Raw genomic sequence first — 19,344 nt, forward strand, 5'->3', positions numbered from 1 at the left:
TGTCTGCACTAAAACTGACTCTAAACTGGATTTTGCCATATAAAACTATACAACAGATTGTACTTTGTCTTCAGAAAATTAGCACATTCAAGGTAAATTTTCTTATTGTTATCATTTTTATTATTCTTTAAAATAGTCCTTAAAACATAGAACTGGAAGTGTACATGCAAATGGCTCATCATTTTACATTGTGAGCTTTGTTATTATATGAATTTTGGCCTACTTTCACTTTGGACGGACTTGGGAAAACAAACATGGCTGACAAAGCGGAATCACCTTATGTTCGTGTGAAGTTGTACAGCTTGCCATTCAAAAGGCTAATGTATCAATACTAGTAAATGTAAGAAATACAAACAAAAACATGAAAAATAAATTACATTTATTTTGCAATTTTTTGCAACTGATTACAATTGTTATGTACAATTGCACATCCAAACCAAACTAATTTTCTACTCTATGACACAGGCAGTTTGGTTTGAAAATATAATATAAAATAAATGATGCAATCAGCACACAGTGAGCATTCACATGTTATAAAACAATACTAAGATAGTGTAATAAACCTAAAGTACTTATCATGAAAGAGAACATTTCACCAACATGTAATACATGGTTGTATAGTACTAACATGGGTAAAAGTTTAAAATGTCAACAAATCTTGAATTACAATGTTTTTTACTTAAATTGATAGCAGAAAGAGCCGAGTTTCAGGAGTATCAACATTCCAAACTTAACTTTTACCCATGTTAATTTATTGAACTGAATACTTAAAGTACATTATAGTAGTTTTTATTACTTATAAATTACCCTAAATGATAAGCAAATTCTGCATATCATCTATCTGCCCTATCTAAGTGCATACTTCTAAGTGCATTCAACACAGGTTGATTGTGCATGAACATATAATCATCAATCATTGCTAACATTACTTGAAACTGTCTGAAACATTTTCATGTTGACCAAATTCTAACAATTCGTGAATATTAATAACTAAGACATCAATACCAGTTTTAAATTGTTTCAGGAAACACTCCGTACTTAGTTTTCAGTATCTATGCACAAGCCTTGCATTTATTTTGGAACAATTTACTGCCATTACATAGGCTTGATAGATAAAAAAAAGTTTAAAAAAATAATGTTAAAATGGAATCAGTGAACACTGTAGTAAGGTGTTTTTATTATGGTTACCAATCAAAAGGGTTAAAACAAAACCAAATACTTGTAATAACAGTTGTTCACACAAAAAAATCATGCATCTTTTAGAAATATCTTTGGAAAAAAAAACTGTTAGCCTGTAACAATTATCTGCTCCATACAACCTGTGTATGGGTACCTACTTTCATTCCAATTTTATCATTAAAATACATTTAGCCAATCAGACATTTATGTAAACTTGTAAATTCTGCGACTGTTACATAGTAACAAACTTGTCGACAACTGACAATGATGTAAAGAATCTTACAATTATTCTACATATTATTACTTTTATACTTAATACAACAATTAAAGTAACCTGCATTACAAAACATTTTTCTTTTTAATACATCAATATTAACTTTTGTGAAATGGGCTGCTATGTATCTGGTAGTTTCATAATAGTTAAAAGGATTTCATTATCAAATACAAAGATAATACATCAGTAAGTATAGTCAGGTGAGATTACACACATTGTCACCCGAGTGCAGTAACAGGTTAACTCCTTTTCTAATTTAATATGAGTTAACCTGTTACTGCACTAAGGTGACCATATATACATGCTGATCTGGCTCTACACTAGTGAGATTGGACTTTCACTGTTGCTACTAGATTTCAACACGCTAAATAAGTCTACAAATTGTATATCTGCCTCATTGTATATATTGTCCACTGAAATCACATTCACAAGTGAGAAATATAACACTGTATTATAAAACATTACTGGAAAGAATAATTAATGATAAAAACCAAATTGTGTATACGTAACAATAAATATCTAAGCTGAAAGAATTGGAACTTGAGTCAGCACAAATACAATAAAATCATGTTTAATACAATCTAAAATTCCTCAGTAAAATATCATTTAGATAAAATCTCACCAATAAAACTCAATAATCATTAGTTACCTGCATATTGCTTTTCTAAACCTTTTGTCTGGCTTACCTTGTGTAAATGAATATGCCCAGATTTGATTATAGAACTAGTCATGTTTAAATGTGACTTCCCTACCAAAGTCAAGCATGTCATGAATCACAATTCTGGTTCTACACATTTAGCATAAGAAATTTTTATAAGATATGTGTCCATTTCAATGCAAACAAATAAATTAATACTTTGATAATAATGCCTGGTTAAGAAAGAGTTGGCGCCTAAAGTAACCTTTCCTATGTAAATGTAATTAAGAAGATATGGTTAAATGAAAGAAAACCTATTGAAGAAATAATTTAATTCAATTACATATTTATTCATTCTGCTAAGCCTGTTTTCTTTGACAATTTTGTTAGATTTTTTTTTGCTTTAAATTTCATGTTTTCTCTTTAATTATGTTATGAAAAATTAAGAACTTGCAGTGTCCAAAACCATGGAGATATTTATACTACCATTTTATTACAATTACTATACTATGTCTACATGTGATATAAAAAACCCTTACAGGAGGCTGTGTACAATCAATCAAACATATTGAGCAAGTTACAGTTCTGTACACATTATTTCGCACATTAACAAACCACTTCCTACACAATCACACACACAACTTAAACACAATCCCCCTCCCTTATTAAACAGCTATTACAACTTTAGGTGGGTATTTTTGCTAACAAGTTCAAAGCTTGGTATAAAAACACACATCACATAGGTGTTTACCAAAGACTTGATAATTTAGTGTGTTATTTATCTTCTTTCTTTTTTTTAAAAATACTCTTGGTACTTAAACTATGAAATCAGTTCATTAAATCACAAAATAGCAACAATGTCACAGCGCAAGTATTACCACTTAATATCAAATCTAAATACATAACTGAATATTTAAATGTTCAACCATGCCTTTAAAATTTAGATATGTAATGCTTATGTTTACAGGGAATTCAACAAATGGATAGAAAGCGAGGAAAAGACATTGTATGAAAACAACATACATTCATACTACATACAGACATGTCTCAAAGAAAGCATGACAAAATTTCAAAGAGATCAAAATGTACAATTAAGGGATTACTGAAAGACTTGTTTTGAAAGTCAGGATAACAATAACTACTCTCACACAATTCATTACATTAACAACAAATGAAACTCTCTTGTCCAAGTCTTACATGATACAAACACGTACATGCAAAGCATTTTAATACTTTTGAAAAAAATCTAGAATATCCAAATTTTGTTCATTAACAAAAATTTCTGTTTACACCATATAACTTATATCTAAATATTTTAAAAATTTATTCTGTACATTAACTCTGGAGTATTAAGACAATGTGTTGTTAATACCTCTCGTAATATCAGAAGTTATTTTTTCAAAGCAGTCTCCAGTAAATCTAAAAAAAAAACCAATCTTTAAACACACACAAAAACACAAACAAAATGTATATAGCTACAGAACAGAATATAAAGACTCATGAAAATAGAAATAATAATTAAAATAATTTATATGAATATACATGTATATACTTACTACACTTTAGCTACTGCAATGTATCTTACTATACAAATTAAATGTAATAACCAATAAATTATGCTGCCTCGGGTTACACAAAATAAATAAGTGGCAAACTAAGAATATTATGTCACACTTCAATTATAGCCATTTAAATCAGGTCCTTTAAGGTTATAAATTCATTAGAACATCTGTACATAAATTATTCATACATTGGCCAGCTTATTCTAGGAATAAGCTTACTGAATACTTACTTTTTGTACAAGATAGCATATACACAAATAACAGGTATTTTCACACAAGATGGCATATCAACGTTAATTTCTTAATGGTGCTTACAATAAATCAAATTCTTTTTATTGTGACATGTCTGAGCTAAACTCATCTTGCAATAAAGTTATTAATTCAGTTTTAACAACTAATTCACATGAATATGCGAATCTGTAAGATCATTTACTGTTCATTCACGAAATTGTTTACTGAATAAGTTTTATTACTTCTTATACAAACTATCTCATCAGTTACAGCTTATCATGAGCCCACTACGTTTCTTCACAGGGATGTCAACAAGTTTTCTATCCAGGAATAATTTACATGCAAGATTCCATGATAAGAAAGCTTGTTGATACTTAATACTTTGATTCAAGGAAGCACCAGTTTCATTTGACAGTCAAAATTTCATCGCCATCTTTAATTTACATTACACATACACACACTTTAGTTCTACATGCATCTTTTACATATTTTTCATAAATAGACAAAAACATTTTATAGGTAGTAAAGATCTTTAGGCACAATATGCACAAGAATTGAAAAACAGATTTTCAAAAGCACATGAATCTTTAGGCACACATACTGAAGTGATCTTAGTGAGCACATGTACAAGCAACTCGAATAAATCTGCCCTAACCGAACATGTCAACTTGCAATTTTACATGTACACGGTGTATTTCACCTTTACATTTTCACAAATATGTTGTCCCTCAGTAAGAACCTTTTCATAATTTGTTTTTCATCTAAAGTAAATTCTGCAGCTTTTAAAATATTACCTAGACTCTCCGATTCTTTATAAGCTATCCAACTGAAAACTTTATTCTTGCATATACATTAATCTATAAATAAACATCTCTCTTCATATATCTTGATTTACATTCACATCTAGTTCACTACTGTTAAACCATTTAAAGTTATTCCAGACAAACACACATGCCTCCTAAAATCTTGTACCAGGATACAAGTACTTTAGATATAAAGGCTAATTTTCTAATCATCCTACAACTTAAAGACTAGAAACAATTCATTAAATAGACATATCTTTAGAGTTAAAAGCACTTAAAAACAATACTAAAATCATCTTTAACGAATACTTAACAATGAAAGCACAAGTGATGAATATCCATGAACTAATTAATTTAAAATCCTATGAATATTTATGAGCTGTCAACAGCAACAGATCCAGAGGTAGAAGATTCTAGGCTGGGCTTTGCAGAGAGTATAATTTTTGGTACAGATGAACCAGATATTGGAATGAACCCACCTGGGGCTTTACTAACATAGGTTAAAGGGGAACTGGTCAGAACTTGAGGGGGAACAATTTGGGAGCCAGGATTTAGTGAAGCAGTAGCTTTTGTTGGTACTGGTCGAACAATAGTAGTTACACCTGATGTTCCTTTAATGGTGGTTTGTGGAATAAGCTGAAGGTTTGTGACAGTGATATTGGATTGGTTGCTAGGTAACGAGTAGGTATATACCCTTGGACTGGTTCCAGTGTTGTTTGCCGTTGAAGACGGGCTAAAAGTTACAGGTAACTGAACAACTTGCTGGCCACCTTGAACAATCTGTACATTTTGGGACATAGCTAGTGGAACTGTCATTGGCTGACCTATTTTCTGATGGCCTTGACCCTGTATGCTTACAAATGGAAGTTGCAAGAGTGTGGTTGGTTGATTAGACAGTTGAACTACTGTCCGGCTTGCAGGACTTGAAACAACACTAACAGGGCTATTTGTCACAGAGATATGGTTGGGATTTGAATTTGACACATTGAGCAAACTATTAGACTCCATTGCAGATTCATTTATAATAATTTCAATTTTTTTGCTAACTGGTTTCTGTCTGTCCTCTCCAGTACATTCCAACTGATCATGATCTAGATTAGATGCATCCCCTCTAGGAGCCATATTTTTCTCTGAAGGATTTACAAATTCAGGCGTTAAATGCAACGCCCTTTGAGGTGAAGGTTTAACGGTATCCACTACTTTCTTTCTGAACCTGATCAACGGGTTTTCCTGATTTCCAGAATAAGGTGAACCATCATCTTCTGAGCAAGGAGATGGAAAATCTAATTTAACCCTCTTTTCAGGAGGAATACTGTCTGCTACTCCTATTGGACGTTTAATACCCTTTTCAGGAGTATTAACTGTCAATATAGGTGTTTGCTCATTCACTACTTGCATTTCCTCTGAAGAAATTTCTTCACTTAACACTTCAGTTTCAGGCTGGACCTGTTCCTCAACAGATGAAACTTGTGTTGCAGCATCGTTTAACTGACCTTTACTAACAGGCACTGGCACTTTCAATGATCTAAGAACTGCATCAATCTGCTCTTTAGTGAGTGGGATAACTGTAGGCTGTTTGCCGCTTTTCACACCGACTGATTTAGTAGCTTTAATGATAATAGCTTCACTACCTTGTTGACCAGCTGATGGCGACTTTAATGCATTTACTTCATCACTTTTCATGAGAACTTTTCTCCTAACAAATCCTTTAGTTGGCAGCTTGGATTGAGAATCATCCCCACTCCCACCTATCCTTATTTTTGAGGCATCCAGATGTGATAATGTAACAAACTTTTTCTGTAATGCTGACACATCTGTAAATATTTAAGACAGTCAAGTTAATAACAATAAATATAATTAAAACAAGTATTCACATTTTTGTTACATTAATGATCAATAACTAGAGTAGAACTTGAAACAGAAAACATTTATAGCCATACACATGTATCATAAATAATTTTATTTGTTTTGTAGTTGGATGATAAATGTCCACACAAATGTGTCTTACATTCAAATATAAACTTTTGCTTAAAAAAAATTGCAATATATCAGAATTTCATAACAAAATGACACTAATTCCATGCATTATGTTTCAAATTTCTCAACACTTAAGTTATCATACAGCATATATTCTCTTCTCTGTTGGTGAAGAAAATTACAAGATATAATTCATATGGGATCTACATTCCTGATTACATTATAATTTATAATATGTAACTACTATGTATCATTATCACTTCTGAATATTTCACGTGCAACAAGGCCAAGTTGTTGTTGAAGTGAAGTTTGACAAACATACACTAATACATGGTCTACATAGACTTCTGCTTAATAATTAAATATAAATTGGCTAAACAGTGCCAGGCTCTTGCTATTTTGACAAAAAAATTATTAACTACAAAACAAAACAGATCGAGATATTGAGATGATAAGATTGCATGAATAATTTACCAGTACATTTTCTGTGAAAACCTTTATCTCATATAATTATCAATGACAACAGAAATCTAGATTTTACCATGAGTTTTCTCCACTTTAACAGGACTAGAGGGCTCTGAGGAGGCATTTAACTTATTGGTTTCAACAGATGCTACAGCATAAAAGTTCAAACAGGATGACGGGAATCCCCAAAATTTCATCCGAAACCTAAATTGAAAGTTAATGAAAAAAAAATTCTGTAACATGCAATTTAAAAATTAATTAAACTGCATTTAAAAAAACTATCTCAAAAATTTATATTAGAAAAATTTTATAATTGCTACAAAGCCTCTTTGTAAATAAAAAATAAACATGTTTTGACTTCACACGAAGATATGTTATCTAAATTTCTACACACTATAGATGGTCACAATATGAATAACTGGTATCTTTAAAGCATCACAAACATCATTTAGGTATGCATTTAGAGTAGGTAAGCTGTTCACTTTTAAATCAATCTGTTAAATCAGATTCAATCTTGTCCATATACATCACTTTCATTAAAGTTTCTATTAGCAATGTATCTGAACTATTCAGGATAAACAACAGACCAGATGATCCAACATTTTATGCAATCAAATAAAAGGAAAACATTTGCTGAAATACAGTGCACTCCGGATACAACGAGATCGTCGGGACCTTCGGATTGATTCCGTCTTATTAAACGGGGACAGAAAAAATTGAGAAATCCGATACCGGGGCGAGCATCATTTATTTCTACTTCGCGCGCATCCTTTTTGGAAAGAGTTATACTGGGAGGGTAACTCTTAGCAATCAGGAAAGTTTTTTTATTTTAAATATACATGTATTAAATATATCTAGCTAACAATAGAATTTAAAACAAAAACATGAAAACACAACCTACGTCTAACCGCGTGTGTTTTTTTCATTAATATGTACATTTTAAAGTTCGTTTTCAAAAGTCACGCAGTGCATTTCTCACGAACACCGATTAACACCTCAAGAAATTGGTTTCTACCGAAACCTCTCCTCACTGGTGTCCCCGTAATGTACCTACCGCTAATGGTGGGCCTCAAGAAATTAGCCGCTTTCTTTGTGCTAATCACTCAATGAAATTGTTTTGTTATAACAGTTCGTCACCTTAGGGACAATTTAGCCCAAAGCGCTGACAAGACAAGATCGACTGACACATTTGAGACCCATTATCTCGTCCCGCGTCAATAATTTCTTCCTTAATTGACCTTTCTTATTGGTCATCGTTGTTTTTCTCAAGTTGACAAACTGATGCAGACAAAGTGAAATGAAGTTATCTCGTTAAAATTCTTAAAAATACGCATGGGACGGTGAAATTATGTACGTTGTAAACGATATCTCGCTAAAACCGATCTCATTATAAACGATAAAAAATGAAAGGAAAATAGAAGGAAAAAGGCCGGGACACAGTAGAATGTACGTTGTAAGCGGTACCTCGTTAAAATCTCGTTATAAGTGGAGTAGACTGTACATTCAATTTAGCAAGAATTCTGCACTTACTATCACTACAATGTCAGGAGTATTTTAAATTGCACAGGTCAACCCCCCCCCCCCCATTTGTATATATTTGGGCAATAAAATGACAAAATAAAACAACATAATTACCAGTACTTTCTCCTGCTATTCCTGCTGTAACTGGTTTTATACTTTTGTACGAGTCCATAATCTTTGCAACTGAAATATAAATACAGATATAGTTATTTAGTATGGGAGTAGGGGTAATTTATTGGCCATCCTTTTCCAGCTCAACAAACCTCAGCTTATTTTATTCTCAAATCAATAACTTGACAAGGATTTCACACTGACATAATTATTTTGTATGGTCAAATGTTATAATAAAATATTTATAATAATAAAGTTAAGACTAACAAAATTACTCAAATTTATGCTCATTACATCTCACATTAATAATCAAACAATAAGTCACTGTGACCTTTATGGCTTTACCTCAAAAGTCCCCTACTGGACATGGGGTATGTAACTACCAAGTTTCAGAAACTTGGGCTATCTATTTTTCAAGTTATTGATCAGGCAATGATACTAAAACTTGGGCTATCTATTTTTCAAGTTATTGATCAGGCAATGATACTAGAAGGTACACCCTATCACTGTTTGCTCCCAACTTTTGAAGTAAACAAGCTTAACTATTCAACCAAGGAGATTCTTTTTTTTTTACTTTGGTTGAATCTTGAAGTCACAATGTAAAGGTCATATGTTGACTTTCCAGCTTTACTGGTGGAGGAGGAAGACTTCAGGTGCCCCTTATGAATTATCAAAAGCACAAGCACCCATTAAGCAAGCACTTGTACAGAACCATCACATAAAAGAAACCAAAGTTTCTGACTCGAATCAGTTCCACATCAGTGAGGGGCAAGTAATTAGAAGTTGGTGACTTTAACTAATCTCTCTTTGAGGCCCTCATGGTATAAGTACACATTAAATTTGCAGCAATGAATACAATACTTACCTCTATTATTTTGTATACAGTCTAACATGGAATGTCTAGATGTAGGTCTATGACAGCCATCACTGCAACATGCTGAAAACAATCCAATCTTAATAATTAACAATTCATATTATGATTTAAAGCTAACAATTACATTTTTTCCAGCTACAAACACAAAATAAATCCCATCATAAATGTTTGAGGATGTTCTAAGACATGCTTTATTTTATGCAGGTAAAAAAATGTCACAAGGAATCTCCTTTTACAAGGATTCAATGTTTTAACTTCTAAAGTATTGGTGGACAATAATATTAACCAGTGTCCTTCTATTATCATGTCTTTTATTCTTTATATGTTTGATGTAAGGCCTTAAAACAATTTGTCTCTGAACAAATTTCCAGAATAATACCGATTTTTACACATGATTTCTCATAAATGACTACACATAACTGAACTTACAAGCTGTGAATAAAGAGAGGTATTCATACAGCTAATCTAAACTTAAGCTCGGTTATAAATTCACTTGAACACGGTTGAGCAAAGTCAAAAGTCACATGAATTTAAATGTATATCATTTATAAAGAGTATGTTTATTATAAATATGAAGAACTTACCAAGTTGTAAATCTTTGTTTTCATCTATATCAGGACCTATATATTTAAATGCTGGTTTTCTTCCCCTAATCTCAGTAACATGGACTTTACGAATCAGATCCAGACTGGTCAATATATTTGCAATGTCATATAAGCGACGTATCTTAGCTGCAAAAAAAACATTAATGTAACATTATGTTACAATTGTTAGTTTCAATATTCAAGAGTCACACCCAACTTTTCTTACTTCTTAAGTCAAACACATTGGAGGAAGAATATTGTAGTAATGAATACTTTAAAAACAACAGAAATGTCTTGAACAAAGTACAATTAAAATTGCATATTTGACCTTAATGGTCAAGGTCATTCAAAGGTCATGGTCAGTCACATTTGAATTATCATCTTAGTTTTGTTATCATGTTCTTTTGTCCAAAAATGAATCAATCCATAAATAATGAAATTTTGACAATTTAAGCATAATTCAAATAATTTGACCTTACCATGAAAACACAATTTAAGGTCATGGTCATTTAGAATAGTTCAACATATCAGTGTTGTCATATGTGTTTCTTTGTCCAGGTATACATCAAATTTTTACTTAAATAACAAATTTATGAAACTTTTAACACTCATTAATTTGACCACAGAGGTAAAGGTCATATCAAAATAATAATGGTTTTGTCACATGCATTCTTTTGTCCCAGTATAACTCAAATCTGTAAATAATAATAGTTATGACTGTTTAAGCACATTTCAACAGTTTGACGGTATAATAATTTAATCAGAGAAAATAAAACAAGAGCCTTAAACAAACAGCAGTTTTCCTTACTTTTAAATTTGGCATTTTCTGTCCTATCAATATTAGCATCTCCAATTAACAACTTTGCCGAGAGATCCAAATTTACTGTCTTTGGCTGAAATATAAGTTTAACAAATATAAAGATAAGTGATTTTAAAATTTAAACAAACAAAACTTTAGACTGTCAAATTTATAAGAAACAAGAGCACTGCATGCATCAATAACCAATGTTTATAAATATTATAATCTGAAAAGGGACATAACTTTTAAAAATATTGCCTTGAAGATATTATCCCTTGTCTTACAACTGTGCCTGTCCTGATAATACAAGTATTACAAGTTAGAAGTTGAAAGATTTGATAATTTTATAAATTATCCTACTAATAAGCAAATTGGATAAAAAATTTTAAGTTAAAATGGGGCACAAAAACATGTGCCATCAAGAAGTTTTTCAAAAAGCTATTCTTCTTAACTAATGGACAGGTCCACTTAGAAAGTAAATTATAAAATTTTTGCACCTACCCTAGAAACTAGAAACAACATAAGAAACTTCTGACTCATTATTCCTAGTGATTTGTCCTTTCTTAAGGCAGCTGAAAAAAAAACAAATACATTATATATGGAATGTTTTTAGCCTTCAGGCTTCTTCAAATTGCATCAGATGTGTCTAGAGTCAAAACCAAAAAACCAGATTGTATATTTTACATTTATAAAAACTTTTTTTGATATTAAATTGTATCATCATTATGATGATGACTGGCATCTACCTTTTTTTTTACAAAATTAATATGATTAAATTAATCAAACATCCTTTTATGTTTCAATACATGTTTTGGACATAGCAACTTGCCAGCAAAAATTTTACTGAAGCTAACGCAGATGCCTTGGTGAGTACAATAGCTCTCCGTATTCTTCGAATAGTCTAGCTAAAAAATACACACATCCACCTCAAGATACAAAATCCGTCTTATCTCATGGGACAATTATGTCAAGTTAAACTAGAAACAGAGAATTATAAATGATAATTTAATCATAAAATACCTTGATTAAAAAGTGAATTTTCTCCAAATATTGAAAAGTCTGGTTCTGGAACTTTTTTGGTTCTAGGATCACATCTGCCAAACTGTTCCTCTAACTCCCTGTTAAACTCATAATCCTTCAATCTTTGTATTTGCTCCCCAAAACCTTCACTGTCACCTAGTGCCTGTAAAATATTGTTCAAGTTAAAATATTTACATAAAAACCACAGACTTTAATTACTTATATTTAGACACATTTAAACATAGTACATTCACACATGTTGTCAATTCTGACACAGACTTCTTATTCAGTAAAACAACAGATCAAAGTGTGCACTATCTTGTAGTTAAGGGCGTTTTCGGGAGTTTTCATATAGACATATAGGCAAAATTAAAACTGTACAATAGAATTTCTTTAAACTTGGCATGTTGTTAGAATATGATAACAGAAACATTTTAAGCAAAAAAAAATTGGGTTCACCGTTCTCGTTTTTGAGTTATCTGCCCTTGAATTGGACTTTTTTGTTAAATTCAAAGGCAGATAATTTACAATGAATGGAAACAATACAATTTTTTTTTTCTTATTTTCATAAAGCTTACCTTCGTTTAAGTTGATATATATGCAAAATTTCAAGAGCAAATTTAGAGTGGGTAGTTTTTATTCCCACTTCTTCTTTTAACCTGTGCATTTTTTCTTAGAAAATGGCCTATTTTTTAAGAATTTTAAGTACCTTTATTTTCATTGAAAACAAGGGTGCCATAGTCACAAAATACGCCCGTTTACGAAAGCTTTAGATGGAGATGGGGGCATTATGGATAAGTGTTACCTAGCAAGCAAATTTTTATCCTTGGCACTGTGTTGTTAAATGAACCTTAAAACAAATCAGTAGGGAAGATAAAAAGTACATGTAATTGTAATTTAATAACTAAAAAATTCTGATTTAAGATTTTATTCTAGGGAAATACATTTCATTACAATTCTTAATCTTTGAATGAGCTGAACTGATATTTACTTGAAAATTAAAATATAATTAAATTTCTATGAGAAAGTATTTACATTTGATAAGGTAATTACTGTATGATCTTTATGAACAAATACCAAGTCTACAGAACACCATAGTTATCACAGTTAAGAATCTTGACCAATGAATGAAACATGTGTAAATAAATGTTACATTCTTTAGAACATACTCGAGTCCAAGAAAGAGGATTATTTTATGCCCTTTGATTAAATTCTATTTTTAGAATTGAAAGTGAAAGTAGATCAAGGGGAGTAATTGTGTAAGTCATTTATGAACAAAGTAATAACTTTGTTGTCGCCCTTTGATTAAATTCTATTTACAAAATCTGGATATTTCATCATCTTTAGTGACCTTGACCTTGTATATATTGACCTAAATTATATGTATCACAGCCATAGTCTTGATAATGACCATTTGTGTTACAATCCCTCAATAAATGATGACTAAATGGTCCATATACACATCTTCATATTTTTATCTGAACTTTGACCTCTTTGTGTGACCTTGACCTTGGCCGCAAGGACCTGAATCTTGCACGCGACACTCCGCCTCACAATGGTGAACATTTGTGCCAAGTAGTATTGAAATCCCTCTATACATGTGGAAGTTTTGCTCCGGACAAGCATTTTTCAATGACCTCTAAGTGTGACCTTGACCTTTGACCTGGTTCATGTGCGCGACACTGCTCCTCATAGTGGTGAACATTTCTATGAAGTTTCATTAAAATCCCTCCATACATGTAGGAGATATGCTCCGGACAAAATTGGACGCCGCCCGCCCGTTCCCATAATAAGTCCCGTTTTTCAAACGGGCGTGGCGTATAAAAATTAACAGAAAGGATGTAAGAAATTGCATGTTATTATGTATTGTATCCAACAATAAAAAGAAAAACATAACCCAGAAGTAAAAACAAGAATTCATTTAAGTATGTATAAGTTATCTGCCCTTGAAATGACCTCAAATAAGTAGAAAACTCTGATTCAGGGGCAGATAACTCAAAAACGAGAATGGTGAACCCAATTATTTTTTCGCTTAAAATGTTTCTGTTATCATATTCTAACAACATGCTAAGTTTAAAGAAATTCTAGTGAACAGTTTTAATTTTGCCTATATGTCTATATGAAAACACCCGAAAACATCTTTAAGCATGATTTGAAGGAAAGAATGCTATCATGTCATTGTGGTATAAAGTTTAGTGTGCATTTAGTGATATGTTAGGATAGAAAATTAATCAAATCTTTCCCATAGTTTTAATTTTCATTGCACATATTGTTTATTCATTTTCTATAAATTAAAACTGACCAGATTATATTTTTAAATTCAAATGTTAACAAGAGCCATGTCAACATGGCCATCCCCCGCCGAATGTGTTTGCTCATTGGAAGAATGTATATGTAGTAGAGAGGAATAATTCCATTTTAAGGTCTTTTGGTAATGAAAACTGATGGCTATAGTGATTACAGATTTGAAACCTATGTGAATACTGATGGCTGAAAATAACAAAGGGCAATTACTGAAAAATAATGCAGGGTAGGTTATCATTCTTGTGTGCTGCATCCCTCCTCAGTAAAATCTATCCACCTATGAAGTTTCAAGTTGAAAAATAACAAAGGGCAATAACTCAAAAATAATGCAGGGTAGAGTTATCATTCTTAAGCACTGCACTCCTCCTCAATGAGATCCATCCACCTTTGAAGTTTCTAGTTGATACCTCAAATACTTTTTGAGATAAGCTCTGGACAAAATAGCATGGAAAAAAACAAAGGGTATTAACTCAAAAATTGTATAGGGAAGAGTTATCATTCTTGCGCACAACATTCCTCCTCAATAAGATCTATCCACCTATGACATTTCATGTTGATATCTCAAACACTTTTTGAGTTATGCTCCACTCAGGTGAAAAATTAGGTATGAAAAATAACAAAGGGCAATAACTCAAAAATTATGAAAGGTAGAGTTATCATTCTTGTGCACTGCACACCTCCTGAGTGAGATCTATGCACCTATGAAGTTTCATGTTAATATCTCATAGGCTTTTGGAGTTATGCTCTGGACAAAAATCAATCTTGAAAAATAACAAAGGGCAATAACTCAAAATTCATGCAAGGTAGAGTTATCATTCTTGTGCACTGCACTCCTCCTCAATGAGGTCTATCCACTTATGAAGTTTCAAGTTGATAACTCAAATACTTATAGTGATATGCTCCGGACAAAAATGTCGGACGGAAGGAGACTATTTCTATATCCTCCGCCGAAAATTTTCGGCGGGGGCTAATAAACATACCTTCAATTTGGCAAGTGTAGTGGGTAAGTTGGCTTTCCCATGCCAGGCATATTTGTTTTTAGCAACACGACTGACTATCTCCACACTTTCTAACACATTAACAATATCATAGATCCTTCTTCTTTCCACCTCTGAAAAAAGTAATTTTAAATAAATAAAATCTTACTTAAAAATGTCCATTCTTCACAGCATTAAACAAAATAATAATTTGTAAGTGTAGTTGCGGTACATGTGACTGTCATAGATTAACAATTGTAATTAACTTGTCCCTAAAGTATATGCTTTCCTATAACCGAATAAACAGTCATATTAGATGGAATTCTTATATAGTATGGTGATTTCTTTTTTAAAGGTTTGCACTATTTTTTTTCATGGTTTCAACTTGTAACAATGAATCATGACACATTTTGTGTGATCATTATATCTTGTTAACTGTTATTAGTGTCTTTGTCGAGTGATTTAACAGTTACTTTTCTGTTATTAGTGTCAAGATTCATGATGGTAACCTACTGTTTCTTTAAATTCTTTACTTAGTCACAAACTATAAACAAGTACATGTATCACTTGTTTAATGGGTATAAATGATCATTGATCAATTAATACTTACGTAATTCCTTTGCAACTTCGTCTAAACATATGTGTATCTTCTCTCCATATTCTGGATGCTCTGGGTACTTTTGTAAAAACCTGTAATTAAAGTCAAGCAGTGAATCAATTATTATATCTGTGTTTAACACAAATTCAAATGTTTTTTTACTTAGTTGAAGATGTTAACAGTTAAAAAAAAATCATGTAAAGATAGTAATTAATAATGAAATATCATTAAATAAAAAGAAAAAAAAGTCTCTTATAAAATAAATTTTCATTCTGTAAAAAAAAACAAATCATTCGAGAAAATGCATATAACATACTTTTGACACAATAATCCAAGTGATTTTTCTTTCCTAGAAGGTCCATACTGTGGACCAAGTTCTTGAGCACTAAGTTCTATGATAGTTTCAAATTGATAATCTTGACTGTTAATGGGACTTTCTTCATCTGAAGTAGCTTGTTTTAATTCATCTCTGTGTCTAAGTTCTGGACTCATAGCATTAAATAGCACTTTAAGATTAGCTGTTGGTGTAAGAGGTTGCCCAGGCACTTCTATCTCATTAGTAGGAGTGCAAGATCTATTTTGATTTTCATCTGAATCACTGTTCTTCAAATTTTCTTTGTTTTGATTCTGTGCACTCATGGCCTTTAAACTTCTATCTATTTGTTTAAGATCCATTCTGATAGTGTTTTTAGCAAAAGGAACTCTTTCCATATTGATTTCTCCGTCACTGTCGATTTCTGCTTCATTTAAAGATGACTTTATGTGTTCTGGGATCAAATTATCCACCTGACTCATTTCTGAAAAAACAACAAAACAAACTTATCTGTTATCATGATGAAAAGAAAGTATCATATCAAAATTGAAATTATAAATACTTATCAACAAGCAAAACCTCAACATTTCATTTAGATCCACTGTGAATAGCTGTAAACACAATAGCAGTGATCAATTTAGACTGTGTCATTGTGCTAAGGTTCCTCTAAAAATACAAATGGGCTCAATCTTTAGAGCAATTTTTGGCCATATCATTATCAGGCACACTTGTAAAGTTTATGTAGGGAATAAAAACTGTCAATCTTTTATTGTGATTCTGTGTGACAGTTTCAAGTTCAAGACTGCTGGTGAGTTTTACATTAGCAAAGGAAAATGGGTAAACTTACTTTAAACCAAGCTGATATTTTGGGGTAAAAAAAAAACCTCACATAATCTTTAATGTTGACAGTAGCATGAATTGAATGTGTCTCTCAAAGTTTTATATATATGTTTTATGTCATATATATTTTTATTTCTATATTCCTTCGTGAAATATAAACTAGTTAAAAATATGTACATGCCAGTCTTTTACTTTGTTGATTTTCCGATAGTACTATCTGGCTGCTTTTTACTATTCTTCCTGTTACATATATACTACTTTCAAAAACCTGATGAACTTAAACCAGATAGGTGAGAAACTGATAGACCTATCTTAATTAAAATATTGGTCATAATTATCTGATGTGGACAGTTCTCTATCTCTTGTTTGAATTTTAATTTGTTCCTGACACCAAAGATATATACTGTGCTCCTCTCTGTTCACGGTACTTAACACGTTGAAATCAGAATGAAAATAACAAATGAAACTTATGGCAGGGCCGGCAAAATGTGATTTTTGACTTACTTGTCCGTTCTATGTGAAGCATTTTTTAACTTGTCCGTATGATATTTACATAGTTTATTCTTGAAAATTTTCACTTGTCAGTACAGGCTGTGGGACAACCTGGGCAATACGGACAATTGATTTTGCCAGCCCTGTATGGTATATAAAAAAAATTTGCTATAACATATAGGTATTTTCTGCTGTATGGCAAAAGGAAACAACAATATATTCAATCAAAGTCAATTTTAAAGGACCAAACGTAGACCATATGTCGGCCATTTTGAAAACTGTATGTCATCATTTAAATCGCGGTAACAGTGTTACAGTTTAAGTTTTTTCACGTTTCAGTTAAAATTCCTACATATTATTTTGCTTGATTTTAAATATTAAAATCATCCTTACTTTGTACCTCAAAATTTATTTTTTCAACAAACAAGAACATTTAGAAAATGACGATGGTTTCAGACATATGCACAAATTTAATGGACTATTATTGCTTTTTGCAGAAATTTGTAAAATGGTGTTCTATTTCATGCAAAAATCTAAATATGTAAACTATTTTGCACAAAAACTTTGTTGTTAAGGTGTATGAATAAAATATGTCAATTCTGACCAATATTAACACTGGTCACATGAAAATATGCCATTACCGTGAAATAAGTATTGACGCGGAATTTGTGATGTTGAGAATTGTGTAAAAGAAAATGTTTAAAGAAAATTCTTTCTGAAAATAAAAATGAACATGTCCTTATTCTTACTCATATTCAAGATAACTAAAAACGACCCTCCAGTCTACGCGCAAACTAAAATATTTGGGCTTTTGGCTGGTCCTGGACAAATTAAGATCAGTGAAAGCATGCACACAAGCACGATATAAAATTATCTATTGCAATAAACATATAGATCTTAAATTATGTTTAAAAGACACAAGTACATATATCATATTCAATCCCAAAACTGAACAGATTAACTGTTCAAGCATAAAGATAAAATGCTAATAACATAATAACAAACATCACCGCCCCTACATTTTTTCCGCCAAACCCCGAAATCAAAACAAATGTGTTTGCAATAAAAGCACTTACGTAAAACATTCATTTCATCAGATAATAATGAAACATGCAAATTCTGGGGTTTCTGTTAAAGAGTTTAGAAACCAATGAAGTTATTTCAAGCAAAAAAAGTATAACAAAATAAATGTTTTCGTTCTTGACAGTGGTCTTGTCTGTGTTTGTTACACCGCGTTCAAAATTGGCGCGTGATTGTATGCTTTTAGAGCCCGTCTCCTGCATAAGTAAAACTGGGGCATATTTTTTAATCTTTCCATCTCAAGTAAGATGTTAATTAACAAATTAAAAAGAAATATCACAAATATATGCAAATCAGAAGAAACGTTTCTAATTTTACTAATTTCTTAATAAATATTACTTCGACAATAACAAAATTGCTTTATTATAATCTCTAAACCAAGGTCACGCGAAACGAGATGCGACATATTCGCGGAATAAATTCAACATGTCCGCGTACGTTGAAAATGGGTCAAATTCAAAACATTATCATACAATAAAACCACACAATCCGATAAAATAAACTTTCATTTCAAATAAATCAATCCTTCTAATTGACATAAAACAACTGACCGGTATATTTTGAGTTCTGTAGATGAAAACCTACCCACCAACGTAATATAGGTCACCACATCACAAATCCAATATTGAAATAATCTCTAATCGAATCTAAAAAATACTTTATTGGAAGCTTAAACACACCTTTAAGAGAATCATCTACTACC

General features: G+C 31.6%; 1 protein-coding gene across 1 annotated transcript; it reads right to left on the reverse strand.

Moving 5' to 3' along the window:
* Positions 1–362: 362 nt before the first annotated feature.
* Positions 363–18,812, reverse strand: LOC132715606 (transcription factor E2F8-like). The gene is made up of 12 exons (XM_060698638.1): positions 18,638–18,812; positions 16,233–16,713; positions 15,929–16,008; positions 15,322–15,452; positions 12,038–12,200; positions 11,519–11,589; positions 11,027–11,111; positions 10,219–10,365; positions 9,626–9,697; positions 8,756–8,832; positions 7,205–7,361; positions 363–6,500 (listed from the first exon to the last, which is right to left on the reverse strand). The coding sequence occupies exons 1-12, from the start codon at positions 18,648–18,650 to the stop codon at positions 5,059–5,061; spliced, it is 2,919 nt and encodes a 972-aa protein (XP_060554621.1). The 5' UTR covers positions 18,651–18,812; the 3' UTR covers positions 363–5,058.
* Between the last annotated feature and the right edge of the window lie 532 nt (positions 18,813–19,344).

Source organism: Ruditapes philippinarum, unplaced genomic scaffold (genome assembly GCF_026571515.1).
Source record: "Ruditapes philippinarum isolate M1 unplaced genomic scaffold, ASM2657151v2 ctg1344_1_1_1_1, whole genome shotgun sequence".
Taxonomy (NCBI): domain Eukaryota; kingdom Metazoa; phylum Mollusca; class Bivalvia; order Venerida; family Veneridae; genus Ruditapes; species Ruditapes philippinarum.